Source organism: Phacochoerus africanus, chromosome 14, assembly GCF_016906955.1.
Source record: "Phacochoerus africanus isolate WHEZ1 chromosome 14, ROS_Pafr_v1, whole genome shotgun sequence".
Classification (NCBI taxonomy): Eukaryota; Metazoa; Chordata; class Mammalia; order Artiodactyla; family Suidae; genus Phacochoerus; species Phacochoerus africanus.
The window spans coordinates 31,077,094-31,093,466 of record NC_062557.1 but is presented as its reverse complement, the minus strand read 5'-3'; the positions used below and the strand labels follow the sequence as shown (position 1 = coordinate 31,093,466).

At 40.7% G+C, this 16,373-nt stretch overlaps 2 protein-coding genes across 4 annotated transcripts in view; one reads left to right on the top strand and one right to left on the bottom strand.

Moving 5' to 3' along the window:
* STXBP4 (syntaxin binding protein 4) overlaps positions 1–8,608 on the bottom strand; it is a 191,474-nt gene extending 182,866 nt beyond the window's left edge. For both annotated transcript variants that reach the window (XM_047759350.1, XM_047759351.1), the window contains exon 1: positions 8,517–8,608. The gene's annotated coding sequence lies outside the window, so the exon portion shown is untranslated. The remainder of the gene's footprint in view (positions 1–8,516) is intronic.
* An 11-nt stretch (positions 8,609–8,619) lies between these two features.
* On the top strand, positions 8,620–16,328 carry LOC125115301 (cytochrome c oxidase assembly protein COX11, mitochondrial). 2 transcript variants are annotated; one of them, XR_007132028.1, is made up of 5 exons: positions 8,620–9,032; positions 13,149–13,304; positions 15,395–15,520; positions 15,689–15,784; positions 15,921–16,054. XR_007132028.1 is itself a non-coding variant. In XM_047759354.1 (4 exons), the coding sequence occupies exons 1-4, from the start codon at positions 8,682–8,684 to the stop codon at positions 16,101–16,103; spliced, it is 816 nt and encodes a 271-aa protein (XP_047615310.1). In that variant the 5' UTR covers positions 8,620–8,681; the 3' UTR covers positions 16,104–16,328. The 2 variants fall into 2 exon arrangements, 1 of the variants encoding a protein (XP_047615310.1); XM_047759354.1 differs by lacking the exon at positions 15,689–15,784 and having other exon boundaries at positions 15,921–16,328.
* Positions 16,329–16,373: the final 45 nt, after the last annotated feature.

Genomic DNA, 16,373 nt, shown 5'->3' with positions numbered 1-16,373 from the left:
ATGTTCAAATAGGAATATTTGGCTAAGTTCAGAAGAATCTAAGGACATTAGGTAATGGCTTTTGGTATTTGTTAAATAGCTCATAAAAGTAAAAATTTCGCACGTTTAATAATCAATTATAAATAATAGGGGAAGAAAGGATTATTAATATGAGAGGGCAAAATCATCTTAATGAGGACATTTGAGGAGACAGGGTATCAGTAACAGTGGGAAATCCAAATCCAGAATTTTGACACTGAGGAGTTCCTGCTGTGGTGCAGCAGGTTAAGGATCTGGCGTCTCTGCAGCGGCTTGGGTCACTGCTGAGGCACAGGTTTCATACCTGGCCTGGTGCAGTGGATTAAGGATCAGGCGTTGCCACAGCTGTGGCAGCTTGGATTCGACGCCTGGATCCCTGGCCCAGAAACATCCATATGCTGCCTTTAAAACTCTACAGGTGGCAGAGGTGATCTGGTGAGCACATAAAAATATTTTTTAATTCATAAATATCATTACAAATAAGTTAATAATGACAAGACATTAGAAACCACCTACATATGTAATCGATAACTGGTTAAACAGCTTATAGTATACCCACATGCAATAATACTACACAGTCACCAAAAATGATCACATAGATCTATCCCTTCATGTCTGGTGATTTGTGAAGAAGTTCCCAGTACATTATTAGATGAAAAACAACAGCTGGCTAAAAACAATGTATAGAATAATTTCGCCTTTTAAAATTACATTTATGAAAAAATATACACTAAAATGTAAACAATGGCTGACAGAATGTCATTTGCTATTTACCGTTATTTTTAATTTTCTTCTTTAAATTATTCTTTATTTTCTGAATGTTTCACAATGAGGATGTATACTTTGACATACCATTTTGATAAAGGAAAAATATTTTAAAATTTAGTTATTAAGTTTGAGAGTTCCTTCTTGGCATCTAGTATATAAGATTAGTTCATTCTAGTTCTCTCTCCTTTAAAGTCATATTCCCCTTATGCCAGTCTCTTCTTTTACCTCCATTTGTTAAGTTATCAGTAAATTTTACAAGTTGAAAGAGAAAACAACATAGATCTGGTGTTTACCCAAGAAAACTGGCTATATGCTTTAAATAACATCTTATGACTACTCTTTTGTAAGCAAATTGGCAAGCAGTAAAATAAATAAAACATACCTTGTCCTGCTGTTATTTATTTATTTACTTATTGGCTACACCTGTGACATGAGGATGTTCTCAGGCCAGGGATCGAACCTGCACCACAGCAGCAAACTGAGCGAGTGCAGTGACAACGCCAGATCCTTAACCTGCTACACTACAAGGGAACTGCATCCTACTATAATTTAAAAAGAAATGAGACCCATCAAAGAAGCTCATAATTATCAACAGTATTTAATTTCTTCTGAAATTAACTTGCCACAGTCCGTTTAAAAAGAAACACTGTGGAACTCTCCTTGCCCCTGGTTTTATGTTCAAAAGAGCACTGCAGGAGTTCCCACCATGGCTCAGTGGTTAAGGAACCTGACTAGCATCCATGAGGATGAGGATTCAATCCCTGGTCTCCCTCAGTGGGTTAAGGATCTGGTGTTGCTGTGAGCTGTGGTGTAGGTCACAAACATGGCTTGGATCCAGCATTGCTGTGCCTCTGGCATAGGCTGGTGGCTACAGCTCTGACTGGAACCCTAGCCTGGGAACCTCCATATGCCCCGGGTGTGGCCCTAAAAAGACAAAAAGACCAATACAATACAATACAATACAATCGCCTTGCATTGGAAAAAGACTGGTCCACTAAAGGCTAAGACATCCAAGTTTAAGTTCCAATTCTGCCGCCCAGGAGCCATGTAACTTTGTGCTGCCATTTAACTACTCTGCTCCCCAGTTTCTTGGCAGGTAGAATAACAAGATCATTCATAAAAGTTCTTTTTTGGCTCAACAAACTAAAATTTCTATTTCATCCTAAACTAGAAGTACCCACCCCCAATGTTTTCAAGGGGAGGATTTCCTTTATCAAATGTGCATGACCCTCATAAGATCAATCTGGTTCATGAATAAGACGGGGTAACCTGCACTCTGGTCATTTGGGAGGAATAAAAAGTGGGGGATAAAAAGTGCTTGTCTAGTGAAATTTTACATTAAGATCATTTCAAGGGAGAAGGAGGGCCACCCAATAAATTATCTGTCTGGATTCTGGGACTGACAAATTAGAAGTGCCTGTTATTTATAAATTCACTGGAACTAATATTAAAAATGTAAATATTTCTTGTAAAGTTAGACTTACAGACTCAGTATCACACAAAAGTAACAGCGTTTAGAAACTGTGGCAACTTAAACACTTACGTCTTCGAGATAGCAACAGCTATTTATATAACTGTAGGGTTGCTTAAGAACATTGGCATAAATCAGGGATGACTCCCTTCCCTGGACTAGACATTAATCTTTTTAAAATAGCTTGAAAGTTTCAGGAAATCAAGATATAAAAGGTCAGTCAAAGGGTTATTTTACTATCTTCTTTATTCTGTACCCAAAGGCAATATTCCCCCTGGTGGTGCATTTTTTCTTTCAAGAATCTAAGCAGTTCAGGAATGCTACTCATTTGTCTTGGAGGTAGACAAGCAACATCTACTTATAACCCACAGCCCAACCCTGAGAGGAACAACAGAAAACTGCTTCAAAGAAGGAGTCCTAAGCTTCCAGAACAGCTCACTACTCCTTGGACTACCTGACTGCCTTCTGCTTGCCAATCCTCAGCTCAGTACAATCACGTGCATGTACTATGCCAAGTGCTTATGAGATTATGCTGAACAAGCCAAGCCCTCTGCTTTTATGGTATCTACATGCCAGTGTTGGAAGAAAGATAATTTTAAAAAGAAACAAGGTGAACTAGGTTTCAGATATTGTAAGGTAAAATAATCAAATGTAACTGGACAGAGGAGGGCTAATTTAGATAGCGGAGTTAAAAGCTAGGATGCAAATAATAGGTCAGCCAGGAAAAAAAAAATTGAGAGACCAAGTTTTTCAGGCAGAGAACAGGTCTCAAGGCAGAAAAAAAAAAAAAATTTGGCGTGTTTACAGAACAAAAACGCATGGCTAGAGCGTGGTGAATGGGGAGAAAGAGATGAAGTTAGGCAAGTAGGCAGGGTTAATTAGATTCTTAGAGGTCATGGCAAGGAGGGTGAATTTTTGCTTGATTTTATTTCTTAACAACCCGACTATTCTCAGGAGACCTGAATCTGCCCTTTACCTCATCTCTTACCTTTAAGTTCTACTTTTTCAAGGCAGACTGACTGTACCTTTGCCTGAATTAGGTCAGAATGTCAGTCAGTTCATTTGGGATATAATAAGTGGGGGGGGGGGGCAGTACAAAATGAAAAATGCAAGGCCCCCTGTTTACAAAGTTTTTAACAATCCACAGAATGGGAGAAGATATTTTCAAAGAAAGAGACTGACAAGGGATTAATCTCCAAAATTTATAAACACCTTCTGCAGCTTACTATCAAATAACAAACAACCCCATCAAAAAATGGGCAGAAGATTTAGACAGACAATTCTCCAAGGAAGACATACAGATGGCCAAAAAACACATGAAAAGATGTTCAACATCACTAATTACTACAGAAATGCAACTCAAAACCACTATGATCTACCACCTTACACTGGCCAAAATGGCTATCATCAAAAAGTCTACAAACAATAAATGCTGGAGATAGTGTGGAGAAAATAGAACCCTATTACATTGTTGGTGGGAATATAAATTAGTGCAGTTACTGGGGAAAACAGTATGGACAGTCCTCAAAAACTAAGAATAGGATTATCATTTGATCCAGCAATCTCACTCGTGGGCATCTATCCAGAGAAAACCATGACTCGAAAAGATACATGTACTCCAGTATTCACTGCAGCACTCTATACAATAGCCAAGACATGGAAACAGCCTAAATGTCCATCAACAGAGAAGTGGATAAAGAAGCTATGGTACATATACACAATGGAATATTACTCAGCCACTAAAAGGAAATAAATACCGGCATTTTTAGCAACATGGATGGACTTAGAAATTATCATGCTAAGTGAAGTCAGTCACATAGTGAGACACCAACATCATATGCTATCACTTACATGTGGAATCTAAAAAAAGGACACAATGAACTTCTTTGCAGAACAGATACTGACTCAGACTTTGAAAAAATTATGGTTTCCAAATGAGACAGGTTGGGGGGTAGGGAGATACACTAGGGGTTTGGGATGGAAATGCTATGAAATTGGGTTGTGATGATCATAAAATTCACTGAGTAATAAAAAAACAAAGTTATTACGATAATTACTCAAGGTAGTGATAATAGAGCATTAAACCAAGTACAGGATCCAACTAAGTGAGGGGCCTTTTTAAAGGTACGGCCTTCTGTGCTGACTGAATAGGTCACATACCATGAAGCTGGCCCTGGTCCTGATGTTACTTGGAAAAAAAAAAAAAATGCCTCTACTGATGATTTCTGTTTTTGTTTTACTTTGTCAATCATATAAAATTATTCACAATCTTTTTGTGTGTGTGTGTGTGTGTGTGTGTGTGTGTTTTAGGGCCACACCCTTGGCACATGGAGATTCGAGGCTAGGGGTCTAATCAGAGCTACAGCTGCCGGCCTACACCACAGCTCACAGCAACAAAAGATCCTCAACCCACTGATCGAGGCTAGGGATGGAACCTGAAACCTCATGGTTCCTAGTATATACAATTATTCACAATCTTTTATATAGAGTAGCTTCTCAAAAAAAAGTGGTTTAAAGGAAGCTGCCTGGAAATAAGAAACTAGGAGGAGTTCCCGACATGGCGCAGTGGTTAATGAATCTGATTAGGAACCATGAGATTGTGGGTTCAATCCCTGGCCTTGCTCAGTGGGTTAAGGATCTGGCGTTGCCGTGAGCTGTGGTGTAGGTCGCAGACACAGCTCGGATCCAGCGCTGCTGTGGCTCTGGCAAAGGCCGGTGGGTACAGCTCCGATTAGACCCCTAGCCTGGGAACCTCCATGTGCCGCGGGAGCGGCCCTAGAAAAAGGCAAAAAAAAAAAAAAGAAATAAGAAACTAGGATATCAAGACTTACTGAGACAACCTAAGCTATTATTGTGTACTAATTGGAAAACAGTGATTATCCAGTCCATTCTCAAGCAAACTATAATTCACTTGATCTTACCGTTTACTCTAATGCATTACTCTTCCTCTTTTAGGTACAAAGAAAGTACTGTAGTAAATACTTACCAAATAAACAGTTGTTACTACTGTTGGAATAATTAGGTACTTCATATTGACAAGTGGATCTAATAGCTTTATTAGGCAACCAGCTAAGAAATAAACTTCAGTGACTGATAAGATTTAGGATGCACTGTCCTTAACTTATATGATGTATTAAAAATATTAAAAAAATATAATTACAAACCAAATTTTAAATACATGCTTACAATCCTTACATCTTCAGAAAGTTTCAAAACCAATAATCAGATAAGACCTTGCGTGACTATCAGACTATTTTTTTTCCAATTTTTCCTTATTTTCCTACCTTTACCCACTTTGCTCACCCATCACCCCCCAAAATGATTTCTGTGAAAAACGATAACCCCATTTTACCTACTGTGTAAAACCAGACATGACCATAGCTAACTAGAAAGGGTTCACAAAGTTTAATTATTTATTGCTAAAAATGATATTGCAAATTAAAGGTGGCGAGTCTGAAATGTCAGTCCAACCCCTGATGTTTTAAGTTTGTAATCAACACTTTTACCTGAAGAACAGGGTTATACAAGCCTTGCCTGAGGCTCTCCCATTCCATTCATGACAGAACTCATTGTTCAGCATTAATTATCATAATGATTTATGCCACATCACAAGCATACTCAGGCTCACAAGGAATGCAGCCAACACTACTCTCTTACTATCAAGATTATAGTTCTTTGGAAAAGGGTAGTTTCAACTGCAGTTACAAAACAAAATAAAATAAGAGAGTCCAAAACAAAGACATTTTTATTGATATATTTATGCTACTGCCTGTTGCTACATGGAAGGGTTACCTGGAAAAAAGAATGGTTAAAGGGAATGTTTTGTTGCTGTCAGTGATATTAATGTTTATATGGGGTTTAAGTCTACGCTGTACGAAATTTAAAACATGACAGGTCTTGTCCTGAAAGAAATGCCAATCTGGAGTAAGAGCAAAAGGAGATACAGACAAAAAAGATTTTCAAACATTCTCATAAAACAGAAATAAGGAGTTCTGCTGTGGTGCAGCGGAACAAGTCTGACTAAGAACAAGACTAGGAACGGAATGAGGCTGCAAGTTCGATCCCTGGCCTCGCTCAGTGGGTTAAAGATCCAATCATTGCCGTGAGCTTTGGTGTAGGTCACGGACCCAGCTCAGATCTGGCGTTGCTGTGGTTCTGGTGTAGGCCGGTAGCAATAGCTCAGTCTAGACCCCTAGCCTGGGAACCTCCATATGCCATGGGTGCGGCCCTAAAAGGACAAAAAAAAGAAAGAAAGAAAAATAAATAAATAAATAAAAATAAAACAGAAATATGTTTGTAGAATCACAGAATCTTGAAATTTCTGTGCCAAAGTAGAAGACTCAGAAGATACTTGAACTTTTTTTTGGCTTTGTAATTTTCTGCCCGTGTGACCACAAGTTAATCAATAGCTCACTCAAGGTGACCATCATCACTCAGCTGGCCTAATGCAATTGCCTCGTAATCATTGTATCTTCTTTTTTGCTCGCTCCCCTTTAAACCCATTCTCCACATCACAGCCAAGATCTTTTGAAAAGTGTGAATCAAGGAGTTCCCCTTGTGTCTCAGTGGTAACATATCCAACTAGTACCCATGAGGATGCGGGTTGGACCCCTGGCCTCGCTCAGTGGGTGAGGGATCCAGCATTGCTGTGAGCTGTGGAATAGGTCACAGATGAGGCTCAGATCTGGCATTGCTGTGGTGTAGTGTAGGCCAGCAGCTACAGCTCTGATTTGACCCCTAGCCTGGGAACTTCCATATGCTGCAGGTAAGACCCTAACAAAGGAAAAAAATAAATAAATAAAAATAAAAAGTGTGAATCAGATATCATTGTATGCTTCAAACTCTGACAGCTTATTACTCCTTTATTTTTTAAAATTATAGTTGATTTACAATGTTTCCAATGACTCTTAGAATAAAATCCAAACTCTTGGACATGGCTTAAAAGGCTGTTATTATCTGGTTCTTGCATACCTGCTCTGGCCCATTTCCTACCACTTTTCCTGCCTGCTCACAATGGTAGGAACACACTGGCCTTTCTGTTCTTCAATGGTAACTAACTCTTGCTTGTCTGGGGCCTCTGCATGGCTTGGAATTGTCATTGTGTAGCCTGCTCCTTATCATCACTCAGGACTAGGCTCAAATGTCAAATCCTCAGAAAGACCTTCCCTTACTTTCCCTCGTTTTGTTTGTCAATTACACTGTATTGCTTGTTAACTGAAATTCCCTTATTTATGTATATGTTATTTGCTTGAAAGTCCCTTGGAGAAAGGACACACTCCATAACTGAAGTGATCTTCTTTGACTTTCTCTGTGCTGTAGCCCCAGTAGGTTGAATAATGTCTGGCCCACAAGAGAGTAGAATAAATAAGATGCTGTATCAGTCCAAGTCATTTAACTTCTGGGGACTTCAGCTTCCTCATCCATAAAGTGGGGATACTTACATCTGCTCGGCACATCTACAGCAAAGCCTACTAAATGTTTACCTGTGAAAATCACTTTACATGCATATTCTTACTTACTGCCATGATTTTAAAGAGGTCATATAACTGCCCTAGGGACACAGGGTCATAGTGAGAGCCCAGGTATGACTCCACACCGGTGCAACTTCAGAATCTCAGCTCTTGACCACTATTTTACATAGTTCCTTGAAAGATGCTTCCTTCCATTACAACAAAATCAGCTGCGCGGTCCGCCCCACTCAGATCCTAGTTTGTCCTGTAGGACAACTGAAGAAAACTATTATTTACATCCTCCATGCGCTTCTTTTCCAAGGTAAACATCCCCATTTCTTTCAATCCTTCTTTACATGATCCTCATATCCTGGTCACTATGCTTTTAAAACCAAATTTGACAACGTCTCTCCCGCCCCTGAACTGGTTAATTTTCACTGGGCAATCGGTTTAGGGACATCAGAGCAGTAGAAGCCGATTCCCAAGGACTGAGGAAGTGTAGATGCGTGAGTGTTCCAGTGGTCTGTGGTTAAAACACCGGAAGCCTTCCTGGGACAGGTGAGCCTAGAGCCCGAGTCCAGGGCAGAGAGCGGACCTGCGACCAGGGTACCCCCTTCAAAGGACCGCGCGCGGGACAGCAGTCTCTTGGGGCCACCAGGTCGAGACAAAGGCTGATGGAGGTTAGGAAGATCACTGACCCAAAGCCGTGGGATGATGGGCTTGCACGCCGTTTTCCTAAAAGTAAGTTAGGTAAGTACAGGAGAGAGGCAAAGGAGGAGGAACAGTCACGAAGCAAAACGCGAACTTACCCGGCGCCCGGCAACCCGGCCTCCGTAGCCCGACTACAAGCGCCACCACCAGAGGAGCCTGGTAGCCAAGGCAGCGGCAGGCTCGACCCAGAGATCGCGAGATAGAGCAGGCCTCGCGAGATCTGGCTTCTTGCCCCTGACAGGCGGGAGTTCTGTTCCGGGGCTATGGGAGGGCTCTGGCGTCTAGGATGGAGCCGCGTCGCTTTCTGCGGCTGGCCCTGGAGCCACCTAGGGGCCCCGACCAGGGCCGCGGAGAGGATAGAGCCGTGTCTCGGGCACGGCAGGAGCGGCACAGGAGGTGCTGAGAGGGGACTGAGGCGGTTGGGGACATGGAGGCGCCCAAGCCTGGCAGTGCAGCCGCTCCGGCGGCCGAAGAGTACGAACCCCTTCACGCGCGAGCAGGAGGAGGATTGGCGGCGGCGGAACAAGACGGTCCTCACGTACGTGGCCGCTGCGGCCGTGGGCATGCTGGGGGCGTCCTACGCCGCCGTGCCCCTTTACCGGCTCTATTGCCAGGTAGGGCCGGCGCTGCCCGCTGGGCGGCCCTTCGGGAGGGGCAGAGGTGCAGGGCAGATCCCTAGACAGCGATGCTTCACCGTGTCGTGTTGGAGGGATGTCCGAGATTATCCACCAAAGAGGAAACAGGCCTTAAAAAGTGACTTAGTTGCCCAAGGTCACCAAAGAAGTTAGTTACAAAGCTACCAGTGGAATCTGAGCTCTTGGAGTGACCGTGCCTATACCCCACTGCCCAGTGAAATCTCTCGATCTCAGCTACACCATCGAAAAGGCTTGCAGCCTATACTCTGGTATCTGGCAATCTGCTTTATGCTCCTCCTGCTCACACACGTGCCAGCTTTTCAAATGTAATTTATGTTCTTATATTCATTCTGTAAACCACTATATTTTCTGTGCAAAGGTTGACAGAATGGGAGTATGCTTGCTGCTCATACTTCACCTGGGAGTAACTTTTTATCTATCACGAGTGCGAATTAGGACTGCGAGGCGTTTCTCCCTTATTAATAGGTAACTGTAAAGTCCTTACCTTTTAGATCAGACACTCTAGTGCAGTCATTTGCAAAGTTCAGTGGGCATCAGCGTCATTATCTAGGAGGGGAACTTTAATGCAAATTGTTGGGTCCAACCCCAGAACTGTTGAACTCTGGGAGTTCCCACTGTAGTGCAGTGGGTTAAAAATCTGGTGGTAATGGTTCGGGTGGCTGCGAAGGCACGGATTCCATCCCCAGCTGGCTCAGTGGGTTAAGGATACAGCATTGCCACAGCTGTGGCTTTATGCTGCAGCTCAGGATTAGATCCCTGGCCCTGCAACTTCCTTATGCAGCAGGGGTGTGGCCTTTAAAAACAAAAACAAACTCTGTGGGCAGGGTCCAGCAGTCAGTGTTTTGACAATTTCTGTAGCAGATTTTGATGCAAACTAATGTTTGAGAACCAACCACAAGCGCAGACTTCACCTCTTCTCCTAAGTTCTTTGTTTTTTGTTTTGTTTTGTTTTTTAGGGCTGCATTTGAGGTATAGGGAGGCTCCCAGACTAAGGGTCAAATCGGAGGTACAGCTGCCAGCCTACACCACAGCAACACAGGATCTGAGCCTCTTCAGCCACCTACACCACAGCTCATGGCAACGCCAGATCCTTAACCCACTGAATGAGGCCAGGGATCGAACCTGAAATCTCATGGTTCCTAGTCAGACTTGTTTCTGCTGCGCCAAGATGGGAACTCCTCTCCTAAGTTCTTAAATAGTTGTTTGCTGCTTTGTCTAGGCATTAGGCTCACGGATGGAGCTTCTTAAGTAAACCTGTCAGGGCCCCCCTACCCCAGAGATTTTGATTAGGATACTTGGATAGGGGCCGGAAATTTGTTTTAAAAACATGCCATAAAGGAGAGCTACACATTGGGTTCATTCAGTGAATGAATGATAGTGGTTTCCAAACTTTGTTGTACATGGGAATCACCTAGTGAGCTTTTCACAATCCTGACACCCAGGTCACATCCCTAACCAATTAAATCAAGTGGGACTCAGACATTAGTAATTCTTTAAAGGATTCCAGTGTGCAGAAGCGTTTGGGAGTCACTGGTTAACTGCTTTTTCCTGCTACAGTTGTTAATACCTGGCTTACTTCCCCTGTCCCTATGAAGGTTAACTTTTGCCTTTGTTTTTGATAATGACTGAAACAGCAGAAATCTAAAGGACTTTTCAGTCTCTTAATATCAGCATTTATATGGGAAAGTGCAGTAGCTTGATTTCTGGAGGATGAGCATAGAATGTGAATTAATTTTCATCAGAGGGCAGCCTGGACCAAGGATGAATCCCCAAGCTACCAGTTGGTTAAATAATAAGCATAACTGAATCTAAAACAGCAAGTGTAGTTCAGCCCAAACCATGGAGGGATGGTGTAAGAAGATGGGTGGTTGATTTTATTCTTCAGTGAATATGTACCATTTTAGAGGGGAGATCTCTACTGGTATCTAGTGGGTAGAGGCTAAGGATGCTGCTAAACCTCCAACCCTGCAGATAACAGACCCATTTCCCCACCCCACAAAAAAAAAAAAAAAAGTAAAGAATTATCCTGTCCAAAATGGCATTAGTGCCAAGATTGAGAAGCCCTGCCCCCAGCTGAAGTGAATGACAATATTTCATGCAGAAGTATCAAAGTACAGGGCAGGAAAGTAAAAACAACTGTATTTTTTTTTCTTTTTCTTTTTTAAGTCCACACCCACAGCATATTCCCAGGCTAGGGGTCAAATCGGAGCTACAGCTGCTGGCCTACACCACAGCAACGTTGGAGTGGAGCCGCATCTGCAGCCTACACCACAGCTCATGGCAATGGTGGATCCTTACCATGGTGGAGCAAGGCTAGGGATGGAAATTGCATCATTGTGGATACTAGTCAGATTCATTTCTGCTGGGCCACAGTAGGAATTCCCAACAATTGTAATTTGTGATCCTGAACTTAAATCACAGTTAGATGTCCAGTAGTGCCATTTCTGCAAAAGCATCTCTTTCACTTTCAGAATCACAGAACTTTAGAGCCAAAAATAAGGGATTATATAAACCACATTGAGCTCATTTTATGAGCATGGAAAGTGTAGCTTAAAGTAAGATTTATTTAGTTTTGGAGCTAGTTAGTGAAAGAAATTAGACTGAAGTACAGGACATTTTCTTTTCACTGCCCTTTTCTATGTTTAATTTCTCAAATCATCACACTAACAAATTTGAAAAATAGATATTCAAAGACTGCCTGTTAAAAAATGTTAAAGAATCTTTCTTCAAGTAACTCAGATTATTCAGGAAATAGAGTAATATCTTAAAATTTAAGCATTATATCTCTCTTGAGTAGAAGAATGTACTTATAGGTAAATAAAGGCTTGCCCTCTGATGCATCTTGTAGGGACATAATGTCATTTGGTAATATTGCATGGCAGTTTAGTGAAGCTAGCTGACTGTGTAACAAGGCCAGATAGTAATACTATATTTTGCTGGGAGTCTTCCCTAGCCTCAAAGTTAGTATTTTTTTCCTAGTTTAGTAACAGATAAATTATCAGGAAACCAGAATTCTGGCAACCTCAGCCTTCAGAAGAATGATGACACTGGAGGTAAGGATTTTTTAAGCATCTCTGGTAAGGAAATAATTAATGGCAATGAAGATAGACAAGAAATGTCAAGACAGATTATTATGATGCCTTATGATTAGTTGATTCAGTGGCCAAAAAGATCAAGTCTCTGCTTAATTAGTGATATCTACATAAAGCTGTACTACACTAAAAAATTACAGAAAAAAGATTTTACAAAAACATTTACCAACATGGAAAAATACTTATGATACTTGAGGAAAGAAGACTACAGAAGTGAAGCTAGAAACCTACCTGTGCTCTAAAAAGTTATGATATGGAAAAGGACCAGAGAGGAATGTGGAAAATGGAATTATTTAAATCATCTTATTGAAGTGACAGGGTTGTGGGTAAATTTTATTTCTCTTAATAATAGTTGATATTAAATACCAGCAATAAAGGAATTATGTTTAATGAAAAGTTCAGCTAAAAATTTCAAACTCTATCTATGAGAGTCTGTTCTCTTCCAAGTGATTCATTTTGACTATGTCAGATAACCAAATTATTACTGAAAAATCATTTAACAAATGACTTTAACAAATACAGGCCCTTGACACTCAAAATGTGGTTAAACCATTGGCATATTCTTAGGGAATGGTGGGTGACAGTGTATTAACTTGGATCCTACTGGATTATTAAATTGTTTTTGAAATTTTGTTTCATCCAATAAATAGATCATCAGCACCTAAATCTGTGGGTTTTGGTGGTTTTTTTTTTTTTTTTTTGGTCTTTTTGCCTTTTCTAGGGCCGCTCCCAGGCTAGGGGTCTAATCAGAGCTGTAGCCAGTGGCCTACGCCACAGCCACAGCCACATTAGATCCTAGCCCTGTCTGTGACCTTCACCACAGCTCATGGCAACGCTGGATCCCTAACCCACTGAGCAAGGCCAGGGATCGAACCCGCAACCTCATGGTTCCTAGTCAGATTCGTTAACCACTGCGCCATGATGGGAACTCCAATCTGTGGTATTACTGTTCAGCATATTATACCTTTATATCTTTTTCTAGACTACTGGACTTGGAGGATCAGCAGTAGCAGGTCATGCATCAGACCAGATTGAAAACATGGTACCTGTTAAGGATCGCATCATTAAAGTCACCTTTAATGCAGATGTGCATGCAAGTCTCCAGTGGAACTTTAGACCTCAGCAAACAGAAATATACGTAAGCGATTAAAGCAGTTTTTAAAAGATTACTTTGTTCCATGTAAAAATTCTTACATCACTTACTATTTCATGATTTGGGAAATACTCATCTAAACTTAATTTCAAAATACTGACAGATTCCATTCTTTTATTCCCGCACACTACTTTTTGACAGTGACTAATGCAACAGAGTATACTTTTAACGTTTTAAGTTACATGGCATTATAATAAAAGTTAGTTTGGAACAATGGAAAATGTCATATATTTATTAGGAGCATATTAAGTGTTCACTAAGAAGTTCTCTGGTCACTAATTTCGAGAGTAGAAGCAGCTGTCCTGCTTTGTAGTTGGCTTTACCTGAGGTATGGATGATAGGAAATACGTTGAAAATCAGTAGTTACAGTGAAAACTAGTTTACTGATTTACATAAAAAATACCCCACGGAGTTCCCGTCGTGGCGCAGTGGTTAACGAATCCGACTAGGAACCATGAGGTTGCGGGTTCAGTCCCTGCCCTTGCTCAGTGGGTTAACAATCCGGCGTTGCCGTGAGCTGTGGTGTAGATTGCAGACGTGGCTCAGATCCCGCGTTGCTGTGGCTCTGGCGTAGGCCGGTGGCTACAGGGTGGCTACAGCTCCGATTAGACCCCTAGCCTGGGAATCTCCATATGCCGCGGGAGTGGCCCAAGAAATAGCAAAAAGACAAAAAAAAAAAAAAAAATCCTAGTCCCTTAAAAAATAGTAAATAGTCACATTCTACTTGATACTAAATAGTCATGTTCTACTTCAGAAAGACTATACACCTTAAAGGTCTCCTAAAATCTTGACTAATGGAATCCTAGAGGATTTAACTGAAATTATCTCATGAATTGAGGTATAGCGAGAAAAGCTCAATTGTTAACGCTTATTGGAAAACCACTATCAATCTTACCCAGGTTAGTAATCCTGACTGACTGTAATAATTGAGGGTTTTTTTTTTTTTGCCTTTTCTTGGGCCACTCCTGTGGCATATGGAGGTTCTCAGGCTAGGGGTCGAATCGGAGCTGTAGCCAGTGGCCACAGCCACAGCCACAGCCACAGCAACGCGGGATCCCAGCCACGTCTGCTACCCACACCACAGCTCACGGCAATGCCAGATCCTCAACCCACTGAGCAAGGGCAGGGATTGAACCCGCGACCTCATGGTTCCCAGTCGGATTTGTCAACCACTGCGCCACGACGGTAACTCCAATAATTGAGGTTTTGAATATAGTTCTGAATATTAGTTCCAATCACATAGTGGTATATTAAGTATTAGTGGCTAAATCAGTACATGTGACAGCATCCTTTGGAAATTGACTTTTTTAAAGCTTTGCAGTTTATCTGTTATTCTATATATATAAAGAATATTTTTAAAAAGTATTAGTGCTTTTTGGTTAAATAAAAGTTCTATTCTGTCAGTTATACATTTAATTTACTCTGGCTGTAAACTAAGGTTGGTAACCTTTTCTAAAAAGAATCTAATCAATCATATAATGATATTCAGGGATAAGGGTTAAGAAGTTAGACTTGTTCTTGGATACATTTTGTTTGTTTATTTTTTATTTTATTTTTTGTCTTTTTGCCTTTCTAGGGCTGCTCCTGCAGCAGATGGAGGTTCCCAGGCTAGGGGTCTAATTGGAGCTGTAGCCACCAGCCTACGCCAGAGCCACAGCAATGTGGGATCCGAGCCGCGTCTGCAACCCACACCACAGCTCACGGCAACACCGGATCCTTAACCCACTGAGCAAGGCCAGGGATCGACCCTGCAACCTCATGGTTCCTAGTCGGATTTGTTAACCACTGAGCCACGACGAGAACTCCTTTGGATACATTTTTAAAAACATTTGCAGATCTCACTTGAAAACTTTGGACATACAATAGGATGATCCATAACTAAGGGTACATTATAGTGCATTGGTTCTTCACTGATATATGCCAAGTAACATCAGAAAATCAGATGTCCGTGGGTAGTGTTCAGTTTATTTTGCTGACCCTTGACATTAGATTAGGCATTATGGTCTGAAATGAAAATAAGGAAAGAAGGAGAGTGAAATTTAAAGTGCTGAAAAGATATATTTTCCTTAAAACAGGTGGTGCCAGGAGAGACTGCACTGGCGTTTTATAAAGCTAAGAATCCTACTGACAAACCAGTAATTGGAATTTCTACATACAATGTTGTACCATTTGAAGCTGGACAGTATTTCAATAAAATACAGGTAAAACATATTTTAAAATGCAAAAAAAAAAATGCAGACATGAGAATGTGATAAAAGTATATAAAGTTGTTTCGTACTAAATTTACTGCAGTATTTTTTTAATAGGTACTAATTTTTGAAAGTTCCTTTTTTCTAAACTTCAAATTGTTTTTCCATTGCTTATAATAGCTGTGCAGAGCTTGAGAGCCAAACCGTGTGAATATCTGCTTTTAAAATGAGAAGAATTTGCTCGTTCTCAATCCTTAAAGCAAAACTCAATCGGAGGTGAAAGATTCTATCACAGAATTTATAGATTATAATTAACAGTATCCTTATTAAAGCCAATAAATGAAGCATTAGTTTTTATTATATATAGTAAAATAGAAATATTAATAAATGAATACCTTTCTATAACTTCTAGTGCTTCTGTTTTGAAGAGCAAAGGCTTAATCCACAAGAGGAAGTAGATATGCCAGTGTTTTTCTACATTGATCCTGAATTTGCTGAAGATCCAAGAATGGTGAATGTTGATCTCATCACTCTTTCTTATACTTTTTTTGAAGCCAAAGAGGGGCAGAAGTTGCCAGTCCCAGGCTATAATTGAAGTCAGCAACTAAGTCCTGCTTCAGATTTGTGATTTTTGAAAAATCATGTATCTTGTCTTCTCAGAAGAGAAATATTTACAATAACGTGAAGCCTCCTATTTTAAATATTATGTATCAATGGTTCTTTTTCTCCCAACTTATTTACCCTACATTAGAATGTATGACTATTTGAAACCATACCTGGAATTTAAGTAGTATTAAAAAAAACTGCTTTGTTTCTTAAATACAGTCACTATTTTAAAAGCTCAAAATGGAAGAAGACTCTCTAA

Coding starts and splice junctions, on each gene's coding strand:
- LOC125115301 (XM_047759354.1), top strand. CDS start 8,682: ATGGGAGGGCTCTGGCGTCTAGGATGGAGCCGCGTCGCTTTCTGCGGC. Junction 9,033..13,148: donor TTTACCGGCTCTATTGCCAG/GTAGGGCCGGCG, acceptor ATCTTTTTCTAG/ACTACTGGACTTGGAGGATC. Junction 13,305..15,394: donor CTCAGCAAACAGAAATATAC/GTAAGCGATTAA, acceptor TCCTTAAAACAG/GTGGTGCCAGGAGAGACTGC.